General features: G+C 37.1%; 1 protein-coding gene across 1 annotated transcript in view; it reads right to left on the bottom strand.

Moving 5' to 3' along the window:
• Window positions 1-8,717, bottom strand: part of TEX9 (testis expressed 9) — a 68,026-nt gene extending 59,309 nt beyond the window's left edge. The window contains exons 1-3 of the mRNA XM_025390056.1: window positions 8,670-8,717; window positions 8,477-8,568; window positions 434-497 (exon numbers count right to left, since the gene is read on the bottom strand). Coding sequence (XP_025245841.1) covers window positions 434-497; window positions 8,477-8,568; window positions 8,670-8,696 — 183 coding nt within the window. The 5' untranslated portion in view covers window positions 8,697-8,717. The remainder of the gene's footprint in view (window positions 1-433; window positions 498-8,476; window positions 8,569-8,669) is intronic.
• Between the last annotated feature and the right edge of the window lie 8,426 nt (window positions 8,718-17,143).

Genomic DNA, 17,143 nt, shown 5'->3' with positions numbered 1-17,143 from the left:
ATTAAGAAAAAATATTGCCTAGGTTTCCTTCCCTGCTTCCATCAACTCCACTGTGGGGGACAGGAAGGACAGAAAGTAAGAAGCAAAATTAGGTAAGAACTGGTAAAAGTTTTAAAGTAGACTCTACTCCTCTAAGGAGAGTCACTCTATCCTATCAATTAATAATGAGAATTTATAATGAGAATTTAGAAGACTGGAGCATCTAAATGGAAAGTACTTTTTCAGTGGCTTTTAGAAAATGTGTGCTTACTAAAAACATATACATATACACATTCCTATATCTGTGCATACACATTCATGTTCAGTTTGTAATAATTCATTGAACTGAACACACATGCTTTGGCTAGTTTTTTGTATATATGTCATATATCAAATGAAAAAGATAAAAAACTAGCATTTATATGGAATTATTAATAATTGTACATTTACTTACTATTATTTCCTTAGCTTGTCGAACCACATCAGCTGTTTTTGCCTGTAATTCTGCATTTAAACGCCTAAAAGCAGAAAATAATTGGGATATACTGAAGATCCTAACAAAAATAAAAATTAAACTTCAGCAGTTACACGTTATCAAGTGACCTAATCAACAAATGCCAAAATATACATATAGTATTCTTACTCTAAAATGAACACAGCCATTAAGAACTTATCCTCAACTCCCCATGATTCCTCCTTCCTTGTGGTAGGACCTCAAACACTAAGTGTTAGCCTTTCTGTGGCCCTCTACTAATTTCAAGGGACACAACTTACCTAATATATTTGGGAAGAATAAGCTGGGTGAGTTCAACAGAGTTGTTATTAGCCTACCTGCAAAGAATACAAGTTCTAATCTTGCTTCTCCAGAGACAGGCCCTGTTCTAATTGTGGGCAGAAGTGGGCAGGGTATGGGGGAGACCTGTTCTGGTTTGGGGTGTTGCTTTAACTGGGGAGCTAAATGTGAGGTTTAGTGAGCAGCCCACCAGCTGAGGTGTGAGGTGGCTCACACCTCAGCTACACACTTTAACATCAAGCTTCCTTGGAAATAAAGGTGACTATCTTGACCTCGACCTGTCACTCCTTTTTTTTTTTTTTTTTTGAGACGGAGTCTCGCTCTGTCACCCAGGCTGGAGTGCAGTGGCCGGATCTCAGCTCACTGCAAGCTCCGCCTCCCAGGTTTACGCCATTCTCCTGCCTCAGCCTCCCGAGTAGCTGAGACTGCAGACGCCCGCCACCTCACCCGGCTAGTTTTTTGTATTTTTTAGTAGAGACGGGCACTCCTTTTTTAATTATGATTTTTCATTCTACCTGGAATCTAGCAAGAAAAGGAATACTATTTACTTGGTCCTATATTAAAACTGCAAGAATGACATTATTATTGAAAGAAATTGTTTTTAAAGGAAAAACTGCCCATAATCCTACCACCACCATCCATTTTTATTTTTAATGTTCCCTTCCAATTTTCATCTATAGCATATACACAATTTTGTACTGTTTGGCCACAGCAATATAAAAGGAATATCTATCTCCACATAATCTTTATAAGCATGTTAAACGGCTATGCAATTCAATAAATTGCAATGAACATAATGTACTGAACTCTGTCCCTATTGTTAAGTCCCCTTTTTCACTTTTAAAGGTTAACACCATAATAAACATACTCAAAAGCATATAACTTTTTTCTCCTGTTGAAATGTCACATTTCTAGACCACCTAGGATCTTCTGAGGTTATGTGAAGGAGACATAAGGATTTGAAAAATTAGTTATCTTGTTTTTCTTAGACATGTGATTCACAAGTAACACAAAACACAACCTCCAGCCCAAGGGAAAAAAAAAAGAGGGAGATCAGTACCATATCCTTTAACAGTCTGAAGCTTTAAGAAATATTTTTATATCTTAGGATTACGTGGTCAAAAGAAAAATATCTAAGAAAGACTTAAAGGTGCCTTTAAAGTGCCATTACCTGATTTTTCAAATTTCCCTAACAAGGACTAGATCACAAGGACTTAAATGGAAGTTTCCAATTAATATAGTGGACCAAGATGACTGAGAAGACTATTCTACTCTAAATCCATGGACATGCCAGATAAAATGTAATGGAGGAAATATTGCTAAGCTCAAACTCAGGCAAGGGAAATGCCCTGGCACTAAGAATAAAGCAGCAATTCAAAGTGAGAGCAACAAACAGGAACAGAAGCCAAAATAGCTTAAAAGCTAGAATCTGATGCATGTGAGTCATGAAGGGATACACCTGTGAAACACAGACTACAAAAATTCTACCCACAACCTTAGGTGAGCAGAAATGAAACTAGAACCATGGGTAGAAAAAGATTCTCTTGCGAGTAATTAAAACAAACAAGAGGGAAGTCCAAATTCATCTTACCTAGATGATACATGCCAAAACTTTAAAATAGAAGAAAGCTGATGTGGAATCAATGAAAACTTGAAACTAGCAAAGGTAAATTGAAAACCACCCTATAGGGACATTTACTCATCTAGAATATGTAGGACTCTCTCAAAAAGCAAACTGCTAATGATGATTTCAAAAAGGTAACAAATTGCGTAAAGAAACAAGCTGCGAAAAGAAAGAATCAGCAGACGTGAGGAAAGAGAAAATTTGTACTATAAGAAGAAGAGATAATATAACAATTCAAAAAAGATTTTAAAATTAGCATTAATTTGTAAAAAAAAAATGCGTACAGAAAAAAACATTAGGCAAGAGCCAATTTTATCACCAAAAAAACGCTGAATTAGATTGAAATAATAAATTACACAAATGAAAAACACAGTCACTGAACTTAAGAAGAACTCAAGGAAATTTGACGGATATGTTGAACAATATAATGGACATAGAAGGAATGAGTGAATTAGAAGGCAGATATAAAGAAATCACCTACAAGGAGATACAAAAAACAAGGGGATAAAAACACAAAAGACAGGTTAACATCCATTGAAGACAGATGTTCTGTACCTACTATAACAGAAGTTTTAGAAATCCCAGAGAGGCCCGGGCACAGTGGCTCACATCTGTAATCCCAGCACTTTGGGAGGTGGAGGAGGGAAGATCACTTGAGGCCAGGAGACCAGCCTGGCCAACGTGGTGAAACCCCGGCTCTACTAAAAACACAAAAATTAGCCAGGTGTGGTGCTGCATGCCTGTAATCTCAGCTACTCGGGAGGATGCGGCACAAGAATCGCTTGAACCTGGGAGGCAGAGGCTGCAGTGAGCCAAGATCATGCCACTGCACTGCAGCCTGGGCAACAGAGTGAGACTCTGTCTCCAAAAAAGAAAAAAAGAAATCCCAAGAGGAGTGAATGACAGTATTTCAAGAGCTGATGCTAAGCATTTCCCAAACTGAAGACATGGATCTCATGAAGAATAAAGAAAACAAATCCACCTGTGCATACATCACAGTGAAAGTACAGAATTTTAAAGATAAAGAGAGTACTCCCTAAACTACCAAATCATTATTTTAAAAGAACAGAGAAAAAGTCTACCAGCATAATTATCTAAAAAGCTGACAGCAGATGGCTCATTAACACTTCCAACACTGTAACATTTATATTGTCTGTTGACAATATAAGGATATCTTTAATGGGCTGAGAAGGAAAAGTTGGCCATCTAGAACTATATTCAGATAAACTGTCATTGAAGAATAAGTGCAAAGTAACAATTTTCAAAAAGACTGGAGAGTTTAAGACTCAGGTTTTCACAGAAAATAACGAAGGGTCTACACTTCAGGAAGGAGGAAAATGAATCTGGAAAAAAAGAATCATGAAGATATCAGAAAACATGATAAATCTAAATTAGTACAGACTATAAAAATACATTGATGATTAACTGGGTGTGGGTGTATTCAAAACAACAAAGTAAAATATTATCTAACTTAACAGAGGAAACCAAGTTAAAGAATTCTAACATCTTTCCAAACCAGTAAAAATAAAGACATAATGAAAACCCATTCAATCCAGCAGAAGACAGACAAGAACCAAAGACAAGACATAATAGAAAACATAAAAAATAAGGTGGCTAAGACAATTTCAAGTTATGTAATAATATAAATAAATTAAATTCACTTATTAACAGGCAGAAATTATCAGACTGGTTATAAAAAGAATGCTCTTACTGATAAATGACACACAAAGTTTGAAAATAGAGGGATGAAGAAAGATATAACAGACACTGCATAATAATGAAAGGAATCAAGAAGATTTCAATAAGTCAAATAAGATACTCCCAAACAAAAATGGCCACAATCATAAGGATTTTTTAAAACTATAATTATAATTGATGATTTTTAATACACTTCTAACAGAAACCAATAAAGCTGCAACAAAAAAAGGCGAGGATACCGATGTCATGAAGAACAAATATAGAACAGATTAGACAACAAATAATAAATACATTTTCTATCAAAGAACACATAGAACTTTTACAAAAAGTGAACATGCACTTGGCCACAAATAAGTCTCAATACATTTAAAAACTTAATATATCAATTCTCTAATCATAATGAAATTTAAAATAAACTAGGCTGGGCCTGTAATCCCAGCACTTTGGGAGGCCGAGGCAGGTGGATCATTTGAGTCCAGGAGTTAAACACCAGCCTGGGCAACATGGTGAAGCCCAGTCGCTACAAAAAATATAATACAAAAATAAGCTGGGCATGCTAGCACATGCCTGTAGTCCCAGCTACTCAGGAGCCTGGGAGGTGAAAGTTGCAGTGGGCTGAGATCACACCGTTGCACTCCAGACTGGGCAACAGAGTGAGACTCTGTCTCAAAAAAAAAAAAAAAAAAAAAATTACCATGGCATGGTGGCATGCGCCTGTAGTCCCAGCTCCTCAGGAGGCTGAGGTGGGAGAACTCTTAAGCCCAGGAGGTTAAAGCTGCAGTGAGCCATAATCACACCACTGCACTCCAGCCTGGACATCAGAGCAAGACCTTGTCACATACATACTTAGAAAAATAAAAACTAGACAACAGTAAACAAACAACCCTATGTGCTTGCAAACTAAAAAACACACTTCTCAAAATTACTATCAAAATCATATAATATTTAGAACTAAATAACCCTAAAGAAATATACATCAAAACAAGTCCTGGAATATAGTTAACCTATAGTTGATGAGAAATTTAAAGACACAAATATATTTATTTAAAAATAAGAAAAACAATAAATGAGGTAAAGAAATTAAGAAACAAAAAATCAATCCACCTCAGTTAGAAGAGATCATTTGTCTTTATTTCTATAAAGATTAATGAAATTTTAACATCGCACAGATTAGCAAGAAAACCAAAGCTGGTTCTCTGGAAAGACCAATGAACAGATAAATCTCCCAGGAAGCTTGATAGAAAAAGAAAAAGACAAAACTAAACAATATTGGAAAGCTACCAAAAGGAGGGGTGTACATGGTTATGCATACAGGCAAGATTTCAAACGTACCACCATAGAGTCAGTTTATGCTAATATATTTTAAAACATACATGATATGAACACTTTTCTAGAACCAAAAATTATTTTAGAAATAACCAAAAACTATTCTAGAAATAGTACATCTAAATAATCATTAAAGAAGCTAAATTCATAGACAAAAAGAATCCCCTTGAAAAAAGAACACTAGACTCAGACAGTTTCACAATTTTAATCAAAGGGCAGAAAATCTGTAATTATAAAAAGCTTTCAAGAAAAGAAACAAAAAAGGAAAACTATTTGGCTTCTTTCATGTAGCCAGAATAATATTGATATCAAAAACGGAAAGGAAAAGAACTAGAAAAAAAAGTTTAACACCCATTTCACTTTTGTTCATAGATGCAAAAAACCTACATAAAATTATAGCAATCATATCTAGCAGTCTTTAAAGCAAAACAAGAAACCTGCCTTTGTAGTTCAGTATGTTAAAACATTAAAGGAGGGGAAAAGAACATACCAATACCCGAATTAATTGGGGAAAAAATAAGTTTTGATACATATAACTCATTCAAATTAGGAAATAAGGGGAAGAATTTTAAACAATAAAAAGAATCTACCAAAACCCTAGGGAAAATCTCAAATGTAGTGATTATTAAAAGTGGGCTTCTCAAAATCATAAACAAGGAAGCTCACCATCACTTTTTCTGTTCCATATCACATGGGAAGTCCTAAACAGAGAAAAAGAGAGAATGCAGGAGAATTATCAAGGGACAAAATGATCAAAATTTGCATATAATTGTCTTCATCAAAAATCCAAGGGACTTCACAGAATGAATAAAAGAGCCCAGCAGGACTGAAGATCTGTGTGTATATAAATACAGATGTAGCATCAACATCTAAAAATTCTACATTTATAACCAATTAGAAAATTTAATAGAAAAAATTCCACTTATTATATAGCAACTAATCAGTACCTTGAAGCAAATTATATATGCAAGAATTTTATGTAGTAAAATGATAAAATACTATTAAAGGTCAAATAAATCCCATAAATGGAGAAGTATCATATTCATGGAAGATTTAATAGCATAAATAACTCAGTTATCTGCAAATTAATCTGTAAATCCAATGTAACTGGGATTTATGAGGGTGCTTGCCCTACCAGTTGTCATGTTATCTTATTGTTAGCTATCTGTATTATAATACAGGAATGAAGCTTGAAAAATTTATCCACTTGAGCGATTACCATCTTCCTTAGTCTATCCTCTTAGATAGTGATTATTTCCTCCAACAGGAGCAGAATTGCAAAGGTTTTGGATTGAGGTCCCCGGGAAGTAGCATTCTAATGATTAATGCCAAGACAACAGGTGGCAAAACAGATACCATACTGTTATTTCATATTCTTGTTTACAGGGATGGCCAGACATTTTACTCTTCTGCATGACACAGAAGTACTCTAGAAGATTCAGGTAGTGTAGGGAGTTACTCTGTTCATATGCTTCAGATGTGCACAACTCAGAGTACAGATGACAGAACAAGTAACAGCTGGCCACCATATAATACTGTTTAGCTATCTCGTTTTATAAAACAACTCGTGCTAGAATAGAATAATGGTCCCTGTATATTTCTCATTTTAAGCAGGACTATATCCCTAACGATGCACCAGAACTAGGTGCAAAATACAAAATACACTCTCAAATAACTGAACAAATAAACCTAATCCAGGTATTTAATACTATATGGTTAATGATAATGAAAATAACCGTTTTGATTCAGACACAGCTGATAAAGAACTATATATAAAAAATAGATTAAGTTGCTTAAGTACACTTTTGAACTGGGATAATCTGCCCATTTCATAAGAGAGAAGAAGATATGATTATCTTCCTACTTGCTGTGGTAAATTGGTCAGTGTATAGTTCATCTAAACACAGTATCCTTCAGTTTTAATTTCAAATATGCTTTAATTTTAAATATAGATCATATGTAGATCATATGGTAACTCTAGTTTAACTCTCTGATACAAACTGCCAACTATTTCCAATTTTAATCTAGTTATTTTATATTAAATTAAAAAGAAAGGGAGTCGTTAAAAGGCACTTTTTTATAAGGGTATGTACGATGGCAAATAAAACAGGCACGGTCTCTGCCCTTAGAACTTACAGTCCAATGGAGGAGACAGACAAAAAGGAAATTCACAAATGAATTTATTGTAACAAATTATGCTAATTAGAAAGAAAAACCAGTGAGACAATGAAAAAGACCAACAAGGAGCATACTTAGCATGGTCAAGGAAGGCCACTCACATTACAGGTTGAAGGCGTGTGTGACTGCCTCTTTCCAGAGACAGAAAGAAAACCTGGGAGTTTTCGGAACTAAAAGGCCAGTGAAGCTGGAGAGTTTTAGGATGAAAAGGGAAAGAGAGAATAAGATCAAATACGGGAGGCAGGAGGAGCCACATCGATCAGAGCTTTTGAAACGCAACAGGAAACTATTGTACAATTTTAAGAAAAGGAATGATATGATCAAATTAAAAGATTACACTGACTGCTGTGTGAAAACTTGGGGATGAGGAGTGGAATGGGCCAAAAATGAAAGCACCGTTGTCAAGATAGTTGTAATTACACCGAGAACAGGTAAGAAAAGGAACATCTGAACGAGAACGGTAATTCTGATTGCAGTGGGAAGCATCCTTTCAATTTAGAAACCAACGTAAAGGAAATTTACCGAAGGTAAACTCTATGAACTTGAAATTAAGCGAAATAACCTAAACTATCAAATGAACTATTTGCGGCAATTCCTGCTACCCGAATAACTTTCAACAGTATCTTGCTGTTTACTTGAGCTACATTTCAAATTAAACAACATGTTTACTTGGGCTAAATTTTCTCCCACTTCAAATATCTTCGAATACGCAGGCGAACTACTCAGATCAGAGATAAAAGGATCAACGGCAGGTGAACGAGATGACGAGAAAGGAATGCTGCAGAGTGAGTGGTCCCGAAGATCCAGCCAGTCTCCAGGAAAAAAAGCCTCATTTAGATGAAAGAAAGAAGGAAAAGCTCAACCGCTGAATTTCTTACTTATATTCTTCCTCCAAGGCGAGGAGGTCGGGTCCAGGTGTAGAGGGTTGCTGAACGGGTGGCGGGAGCGGAGTCCCTGGAACGCTGCTTCTCTGTAAAAGAGCCAGATACTTTCAGAGCCAAAGTTAAAGGAGGTTAGGCGTCCTAGTCGCCGGAGCCTAGACGCTCTCCAGGAGCCTGGAGTTGAACTGACCGTAAAACCCAGACTTCGCCCCGCCATCTTTGGCGACTGCGACGCGGTTACCGAGGCAACGACGCATCTTCCCGCGAGAGTTTCCACATCCCGGGCAGCCTCCAGCCCGGTCACCTACGCCTTCCCACTCCCAAATTCTGTGCAGAGAGCCGGGCGAGACTCTGGCAGCCGGCCCGGCCTTTGCTCGCACCACTCGGCACTGCCCCAGTAACCCAGGAAGGCTTCTTAACTGGAAATTCGACTTACAGCCGGTGTAAATTCTCAACTTGGGGGTTGGAGGAGTTTCAGCCCAAAGAGGCAGGTCCGTTGCTGCTACTCTGTAGAAAGCAAGCTGATGAGGCAAGTTCCTCCCTGTTGTGCTCTTCAAACCGTTAGTGGCTAATCCGACCTTCACCCCTTTTGCTTAAAGTGAACTCTTCAGTGGAATTCAGAAGTTTTGATTTCTAATTTTTGTTTACAGCATGCATGGCTAAGACTCAGGCTCTCAAGTTAGTAAACCTAAATTCTTATCCTGTCACTGCCACTTACTAGTTATATGGCCTTGGGCAAATCACACTGTATCTCAGCCACTTCATTCGTCAAATGGGAGTGAGAATAGTGCCCACTTAACAGTTACGAGAAGCAGATGAATTCGTGCTTAGGATCATGCCTGAAACACGTAAGCAGTTAATTATTTCAGTTGTTTTGGAATAAAATTGACGTCCGGAAATAAACCGTGATATGTATGGTCAACTGATCAAGGGTGCAAGACCATTCAATGGGAAAAGAATCGTCTTCAACAGATGAGGAGACAACTGGATATACAAATTCAAAACAATGCAGTTAGACCCTTACCTCACAACATATACAAAAATTTAAATGTATCAAAGACATAAACTTAGGAGCTAAAACTCTAAAACTCGTCAAAGAAACTGTTGGTGTAAATCTTTATGACCTTGAATTACAATTCTTAGAATCCTTGATGGATTCTTAGATATGACACCAAAAGCATTAGCAAAAAAAAAAAAAGGAAAGAAAAAAGAGCCTGGGCACGGAGGCTCATGCCTGTAATCCCAGCACTTTGGGAGGCGGAGGCAAATGGATGACCTGAGGTTGGGAGTTCAAGACCAGCCTGACCAACATGGAGAAACCCTGCCACTACTTTAAAAAAAAAAAAAAAAAAATTAGCCGGGTATGGTGGCTCATGCCTGTGATCCCAGCTACTCGGGAGGCTGAGGCAGGAGAATTGCTTGAACCTGGGAGGCAGAGGTTGCAGTGAGCTGAGATCGCACTCCAACCTGGACAACAAGAGTGAAATTCTGTCTCAAGAAAAAAACAAAAAAGAAAAAAAAAAGAAAAATAGATGAACTAGACATTATCAAAACTAAAAACTTTTTGTTTCAAAAGATACCATAAATAAAGTAAGAAGACCACAGGAAGAGGGGAAATTCTTGCAAATTATATATCTGATAAATAACTTGTATCTGGACTATAGAAAAAACTATTAAAATTCAAAAATAGGTGAGTGCAATGGCTCATGCCTGTAATCTCAGCACTTTGGAGGCTAAGTCAGGAGGATCACTTGAGCCCAGGAGTTCCAGACCAGTCAAGCCAACACAGTGAGACCCCATCTCTACAAAAAAAAAGGAAACAGATAAATAAAAATTAGCTGGGTCCAGTGGTACATGCCTGTAGTCCCAACTACTAGGAGACTGAGTTGGGAAGATTGCTTGAGCCAGGGAGATCAAGGCTGCAAAGAGCCATGGTCACACCACTGCACTCTAGCCTGGGTGACAGAGTGAGACCCTGTCTCAAAAAAAAAAATTTTTTTAAAAGACAACCCAAGTTAAAAATGGGCAAAGAATCTTCAATAGGGACTTCTCCAAAGAACATATACAAGTAGCCAAAAAGCACATGAAAAGATGCTCAATATTATTTGTCTTCAGGGAAATGAAAATTAAAACCAAAATGAAATGCCACTTGACAGCCACTAGAATGGCTATAATCAAAAAGATGGACAGCTAGACGCAGTGGCTCCCACCTGTAATCCCAGCACTTTGGGATGCTGAGGCGGGCAGATCACCAGAGATCAGGAGTTTGAGACCAGCCTGGCCAACATGGTGAAACTCCATCTCTACTAAAAGTACAAAAAATTAGCCAGCGGTGGTGGTGCATGCTTGTAATCCCAGGTACTCAGGAGGCTGTAGCTGGAGAATCGCTTGAACCCAGGAGGTGGAGGTTGCAGTGAGCCGAGATCGTGCCACTGCACTCCAGCCTGGGTGACAGAGGGAGACTCCGTCTCAAAAAAAAAAAAAAAAAAAAGGATGAACAATAACGTGTAGAGGAGGACGTAGAGAAACTTGAACCCTCATAAACTGTTAATGGGAATGGGAAAATTGTGCAGCCACTGTGGAAAATGGTCTAGCAATTCCTCAATAGTTTATACACAGAGTTACCACACAATCCAGCAACCAGCAGCCACTGCTAGGTATACCCCACGCAAAATGAAAACACACCCACATGAAAAGTATATATACAAATGTTTATATCAGGATTTTTCATAGCAGCCAAAATGCAAAACGAACCCATAATGGTCATAAACCGATTAGTGGTTGAATAAAAAGTGGTATATTCATACAATGGAATATTATTCAGAAACAAGAAAGAATGAAGTACACATATACCACAATATGGATGAACCTTGAATATATTATGCTAAGTGAAAGAAGCCATTCACAAAAGACCAAGTATTATCTAATTTCATTAACAAAAGATCACATACTATAGGATTCTATTTCAATATGACTACATATTGTAGAAAATGTCCAGAATAGGCAAATCCATAGTGACAGAAGTAGATTAGTAGTTGTCTAGGCTTGGCAGATGATGGAGGGTTAGCTAAGGAGTTGCAGGGTTTGGGGGGTGCTAGTGAAAATATTCTAAAATCAATTGTATTGATGGTGTACATGTCTGTGAATACATTTAAAGCCAATAAGTAGTACACTTTATATGGGTAAATACAGATATGTGAAATGAATCACTCAAGCTGTTAAAACATCTTAAAAATAACAATTATTTACAACATCAAGGGATAAAGAAAGGAATACTATGCTAGCACTAATCAAAAGGAAGCTGGAGTAGCTATATTAATTTCAAACAAAGATGACATCAGAACAAGTAAAATTATCAGGGACAAAGAGGAGCATTAATGATAGAGGTCAATTCTCCAAGGGGATAGAACAATCCTGGTGTATATGCTCCTAACAATAGTGTCAAAATGCATGAGGCAAAAACTGATAGGACTTGCAAAGAGAAATAGACAAATCCATCATTATATTTGGAAACTTCAACATTACTCCTTCAGTAATTAACAGGTTAAGCAGGCAGAAAATCAGCAAGAGTTGCTCTGGACAGCACCATCAATCAACTTGATCTCATTGACATTTATAGAATACTCATTTCAATAACAGCAGAATACACATTTTTCTCAAGGTCACATGGAACAGTCACCAAGCTAGAAAACATTGTACCCATAACACACTTTAATAAATTTAAAAGAATAGAAATTATATAGTTTAGGGTAGCTGTAACAAAGTACCACCAAGTGAGTGGCTTAAAACAACAGAAATTTATTGTTCCATGGGTCTGGAGGCTAGAAGTACAAAACCACAGTATCACCAGGACTATGTTTTGCTTGAAACCTGAAGGGGAGACTCTTTCTTTGCCTCTTTCTAGCTTCTGATGGTAACTGTCACTTCTTGACATTCCTTGGCTTGCAGCTGCATCACTACAACCTCTCTTTGCCTCTAATCATGTAGCATTTCCCCTGTGTGTTTCTGTCTTTGCATGGCATTCCTGCTTTTCATTAAGACTCCAGTAGTATTGGATTTGGGCCACCCTAATGACCTCATCCTAATGTAATTACATCTGTAAAGACCATATTCACAGGTACTGGGGGTTAGGAATTCAATATATGGTAGGGAGGGGGAGGTGGCACACTTTAACCTATAACAGAAATTATACAAACTGTGGTCCCAGACCACAATAAAACTAAACTAAAAATCAATAACAAAACAGCTGGAAACCCACAAAATATTTGCAAATTAAATTCATACTTCTAAATAATACATGGATCAAGTAAATAATTAGAGGAATTAAAAAAACATTTTGGGCTGGGCGCGGTGGCTCATGCCTGTAATCCCAGTACTTTGGGAGGCTGAGGAGGGAGGATCACGAGGTCAGGAGATCGAGACCATCCTGGCTAACACAATGAAACCCCATCTCTATTTAAAAAATACAAAAAATTAGCTGGGCATGGCGGCGGGCACCTGTAGTCCCAGCTACTCGGGAGGCTGAGGCAGGAGAATGGCATGAATCCAGGAGGCACAGCTTGCAGTGAGCCAAGATCACACCACCGCACTCCAGCCTGGGTGACAGAGTGCGACTCCATCTCAAAAAAAGAAAAAAGAAACATTTTGAACTAAATAAAATTTGAAATATAACTTATCAAAATCTGTGGAATGCTATGAAAGCAGAGCTTGGAGTGCTTAGCATTCAATGCATGTATTAGAAAAGAAGAAAAATCTAAACTCAATCTAAATGTCTACCTTCAGCAGCTAAAGGAAAAATATTAAACTTAAAGAAAGCAAAAGAAAAGTAACAATAAACATTAGAACATAAATCAATGGAACTGAAACAGGGAAACAATAGAGAAAATCACAGAAACCAGAATCTAGTTAAAATCGATAAACTTATAGCTATGCTAACCAAGAAAAAGAGAAGATCCAAATAACCTGTTCTGTGTTCTTTTCTGTGATGGTCAGGTGTGGCCATGAGAGGAAAACAACGTTTGTTATACTCACAGGTTCTAGAAATAGAAAGCATGCCATGTCATATAGGGTTACATGGGGAAGCCTTGGGGTAGTCAGGAGACAGAAAACAGGAGCAAGAGAAAAGCCTGGACTAGAGCCTCTATTGGAGTTTCCACAGGAAAAGCAAGGTAGGGCAGAGTAAACCAATTAGGATTGCCTAGTATGAATAATTTCAGATGGCCTCGTAGTATACAGGTTGTCCTTAGTTATCTGGTACATAGCTCTACAATGGCTAAGACAGAGGAAGGCCTGTTGTATATGGGCCAGACAGAGAAGGTAAGGCTTCATATTAGTTTTTTACATATCAAAGCCATGCTCCCTGGCTAAGCCCTTTTGCTTAGCTAAGAATTGGCTTGCCCCAGGAGGGAGCAGTTTTTCCCAAGCCAGAAAGGATTTTTTTAAGATGTCAAAACATCATAATATACAGAAAATTTAAAAATCTAAACAATACAGTACCAATATTAGAAATGGAATATAAGTCATCATCAGTTGTCCCATGAAAATATAAAGGATAATAAAGGAATACTATGAACTCTATACCCTAACATTTAATAAATTAGATGAAATGGACCAATTACTTGAAAGATACAAACTACCAAAACTCATGCAAGGAGAAATAGATAATCTGAGTAGACAAGGACATTGAGTCAATAACCTTCCAAGAAAGAAATCACCAGTTCCAGATGGTTTCTCTAGTGAATTCTAACATACATTTAAGGAAGAAACACCAATTCTACATAATCTTTTTCTGGAAAATAGAGGCAGAAGGAACACTTCCCAACTCATTCTATGAATCTAGCATTACCCTAACACTAAGAGCAGTTAAAGACATTATAGGAAAACTACAGACTGATATCCCTCATGAATATAGATTTTTAAATCCTTAACAAAATTTTAGCCAATATAATCCAAAAATGTCTAAAAAGGATTATGCAACACAATGTAGTGGGATTTATTCTCAGTATACAAGGATGGTTCAATATTCTAAAATCAATGAATTCAGCACATCAAGAGGATAAAGAAGAAAAATTATATGATCATATAAATTCATGCAGCAAAAGTGTTTGACGAAATCTAGCACCCTTGAAGGTACAAACTCTCAGGAAACTAGGACTAGAGGGAAATATGCTGAAGTTGATAAAGAACTTCCACAAAATATCTACAGCTTAATGGTGAGAAACTAGATTTCTCCCTAAGATCAGGAACAACACAAACATGTCCTTTATCATCATTATTATTTAATATTACATCTGAAGTTCTAGCTAGTGCAATAAGACAATAAAAGGGAATAAAGAGTATACAGATAGGGAAGGAAGAAATAAACCATCTTTGTGTATAGATGACATGAATGTCTATAAAGGAATTTTTTTTAAAAAGGAAAATCGGAAAGGAGAAATAAAACTCTCCTGTAACTAATAAAATGATAAAAATAAAATTTGTGGATTCATAGAATGGACAATACGATAGTATTCAACCTTAAAAAGGAATGAAATTCTGAGACATGCTACTACATAAATGAACCTTGAAAGCATTTTGCTAAGTGAAATAAGCCAGACACAAAAGGACAAACATTGTGTAATTCCACTTATTCAAGGTGCCTAGAAATGGTTAATTCACAGAGACAGAAAATAGAGTTTACCAGGGACTAGGGAGAGAGGAAGTTAGAGAGCTATTTTTTCATGTACAGTGTTTCCGTTTGAGATGATGAAAAAGTTCTGAAAATGGATAATGATTATTAAATTATTGCACAACTTTGTGAATATATTACACTTAATACCACCAAATTGTATATTAAAACATGGTTGACATGGTAAATTTTATGTATATTTTACCACAATAAAAATTTCCAGTAGAGGGGTATCCTATAAAATATCCAACCAGTACTCCTCAAAATTGTCAAGGTCATCCAAAACAAGGCTGTGAAACTGTCACAGCCAAGAGGAGTTTAAAGAGACATAACAGCTTTGTAAAGTGATTATATTAGTCTGTTCTCACACTGCTGTAAAAAATACCTGAGACTGGTAATTTATAAAGGAAAGAGGTTTAATGGACTCAAAGTTCTGCTTGACTGGGGAGGCCTCAGGAAACTTACAATCATGGTGGAAGGGGAAGCAGGCATGTCTTACATGGCGGCAGGAGAGACCAAGTATGTGAAAGAGGAAAGGTCAGACACTTATAAAACCATCAGATCTCATGACAGATCACTCACTATCACGAGAATAGCATGGGGGACACCACTCCCACGATCCAATCACCTCCTACCAGGTCTCTCCCTCAACACGTGGGGATTATGGAGATTACAACTCAAGATGAGGTTTGGGTGGGAATACAAAGCCTATCAGCATATCAATGATATACTGGACCAAACCCTAGAATAGGAAAAGACACAGTAAAAAACAAGGAATTCTGAATAAACTTTGGACTTCAGTTAATGTATCAGTAATGTACTAATTTCAACAATTTAACCATATTAATGTAAGATCTTAATAACAGGGAAAACTAGGTGCAGGGTGCATGCGAACTCTATGTATGATAGTCTTAGTTTTTCTGCAAATGTAACACTTCTAAAAAAATAAATCTTTTTTTAAAAAAAAGTTAAAAGGGGTTTTTTCTTCAACAAAATTGTGAGCTAGATGATCTGGGACACCCTTCCACTGCACAACCACCAAATTCTGAAAAAAAAAAAAAATCCTTATATGCATTGCTGAACTTGAAGAAAGCAGGAGAAATTTCCATGTGTCCTCCTGACATCTCATTCTCCACATCTCTTCCCCACAAATAAACAAAACCTTCTGATAGTATGCAGTTAAGAATAAAAACATTAAGCTGAGAAAATGCCCAGGGAATTGTATTCAGAAAACAAGGTTTACGCCAACAGCAATATGGAAGAGCTGAATCTGAGACCTCTGTGCTAAGTTAAAAACCAAAAGAAGGTACAAGTCATTTAGACTGGTAGTGCCCCAATGGTCGTAGGAGATTCAAACACAAATCTTCTTCAAGAAAACGTTTCTAGTTAAGCCCACTAGATTCCCAGGTTAAGATTAAGAAAGTGTGAGTTCACCATCAAAAATTACCAGACATAAAGGAAGTAAGTCACCATAAGTGCAAAATTAGAAGAAATAACAAATATTCGGACTTTCAAGAAATTCAGATATTAAAATTTTGTCAGCTGTGAAATACAGAAAATCTATTTTAAAAAAATAGAAATAGGCGGCACAAGATGGCCGAATAGGAACAGCTCCAGTCTCCAACTCCCAGCGCGAGAGACACAGAAGACCGGTGATTTCTGCATTTTCAACTGAGGTACTGGGTTCATCNAAATGCAAATCAAAACCACAATGAGATACCATCTCACACCAGTTAGAATGGCGATCATTCAAAAGTCAGGAAACAACAGGTGCTGGAGAGGATGTGGAGAAATAGGAACACTTTTACACTGTTGGTGGGGTTGTAAACTAGTTCAACCATTATGGAAAACAGTATGGCGATTCCTCAAGGATCTAGAACTAGATGTACCATATGACCCAGCCATCCCATTACTGGGGATATACCCAAAGGATTATAAATTATGCTGCTATAAAGACACATGCACACGTATGTTTATTGTAGCACTATTCACAATAG

Source organism: Theropithecus gelada, chromosome 7a (assembly GCF_003255815.1).
Source record: "Theropithecus gelada isolate Dixy chromosome 7a, Tgel_1.0, whole genome shotgun sequence".
Classification (NCBI taxonomy): Eukaryota; Metazoa; Chordata; class Mammalia; order Primates; family Cercopithecidae; genus Theropithecus; species Theropithecus gelada.
The sequence above is the reverse complement of the archived record's forward strand: the minus strand, read 5'-3'. Positions and strand labels throughout refer to the sequence as shown.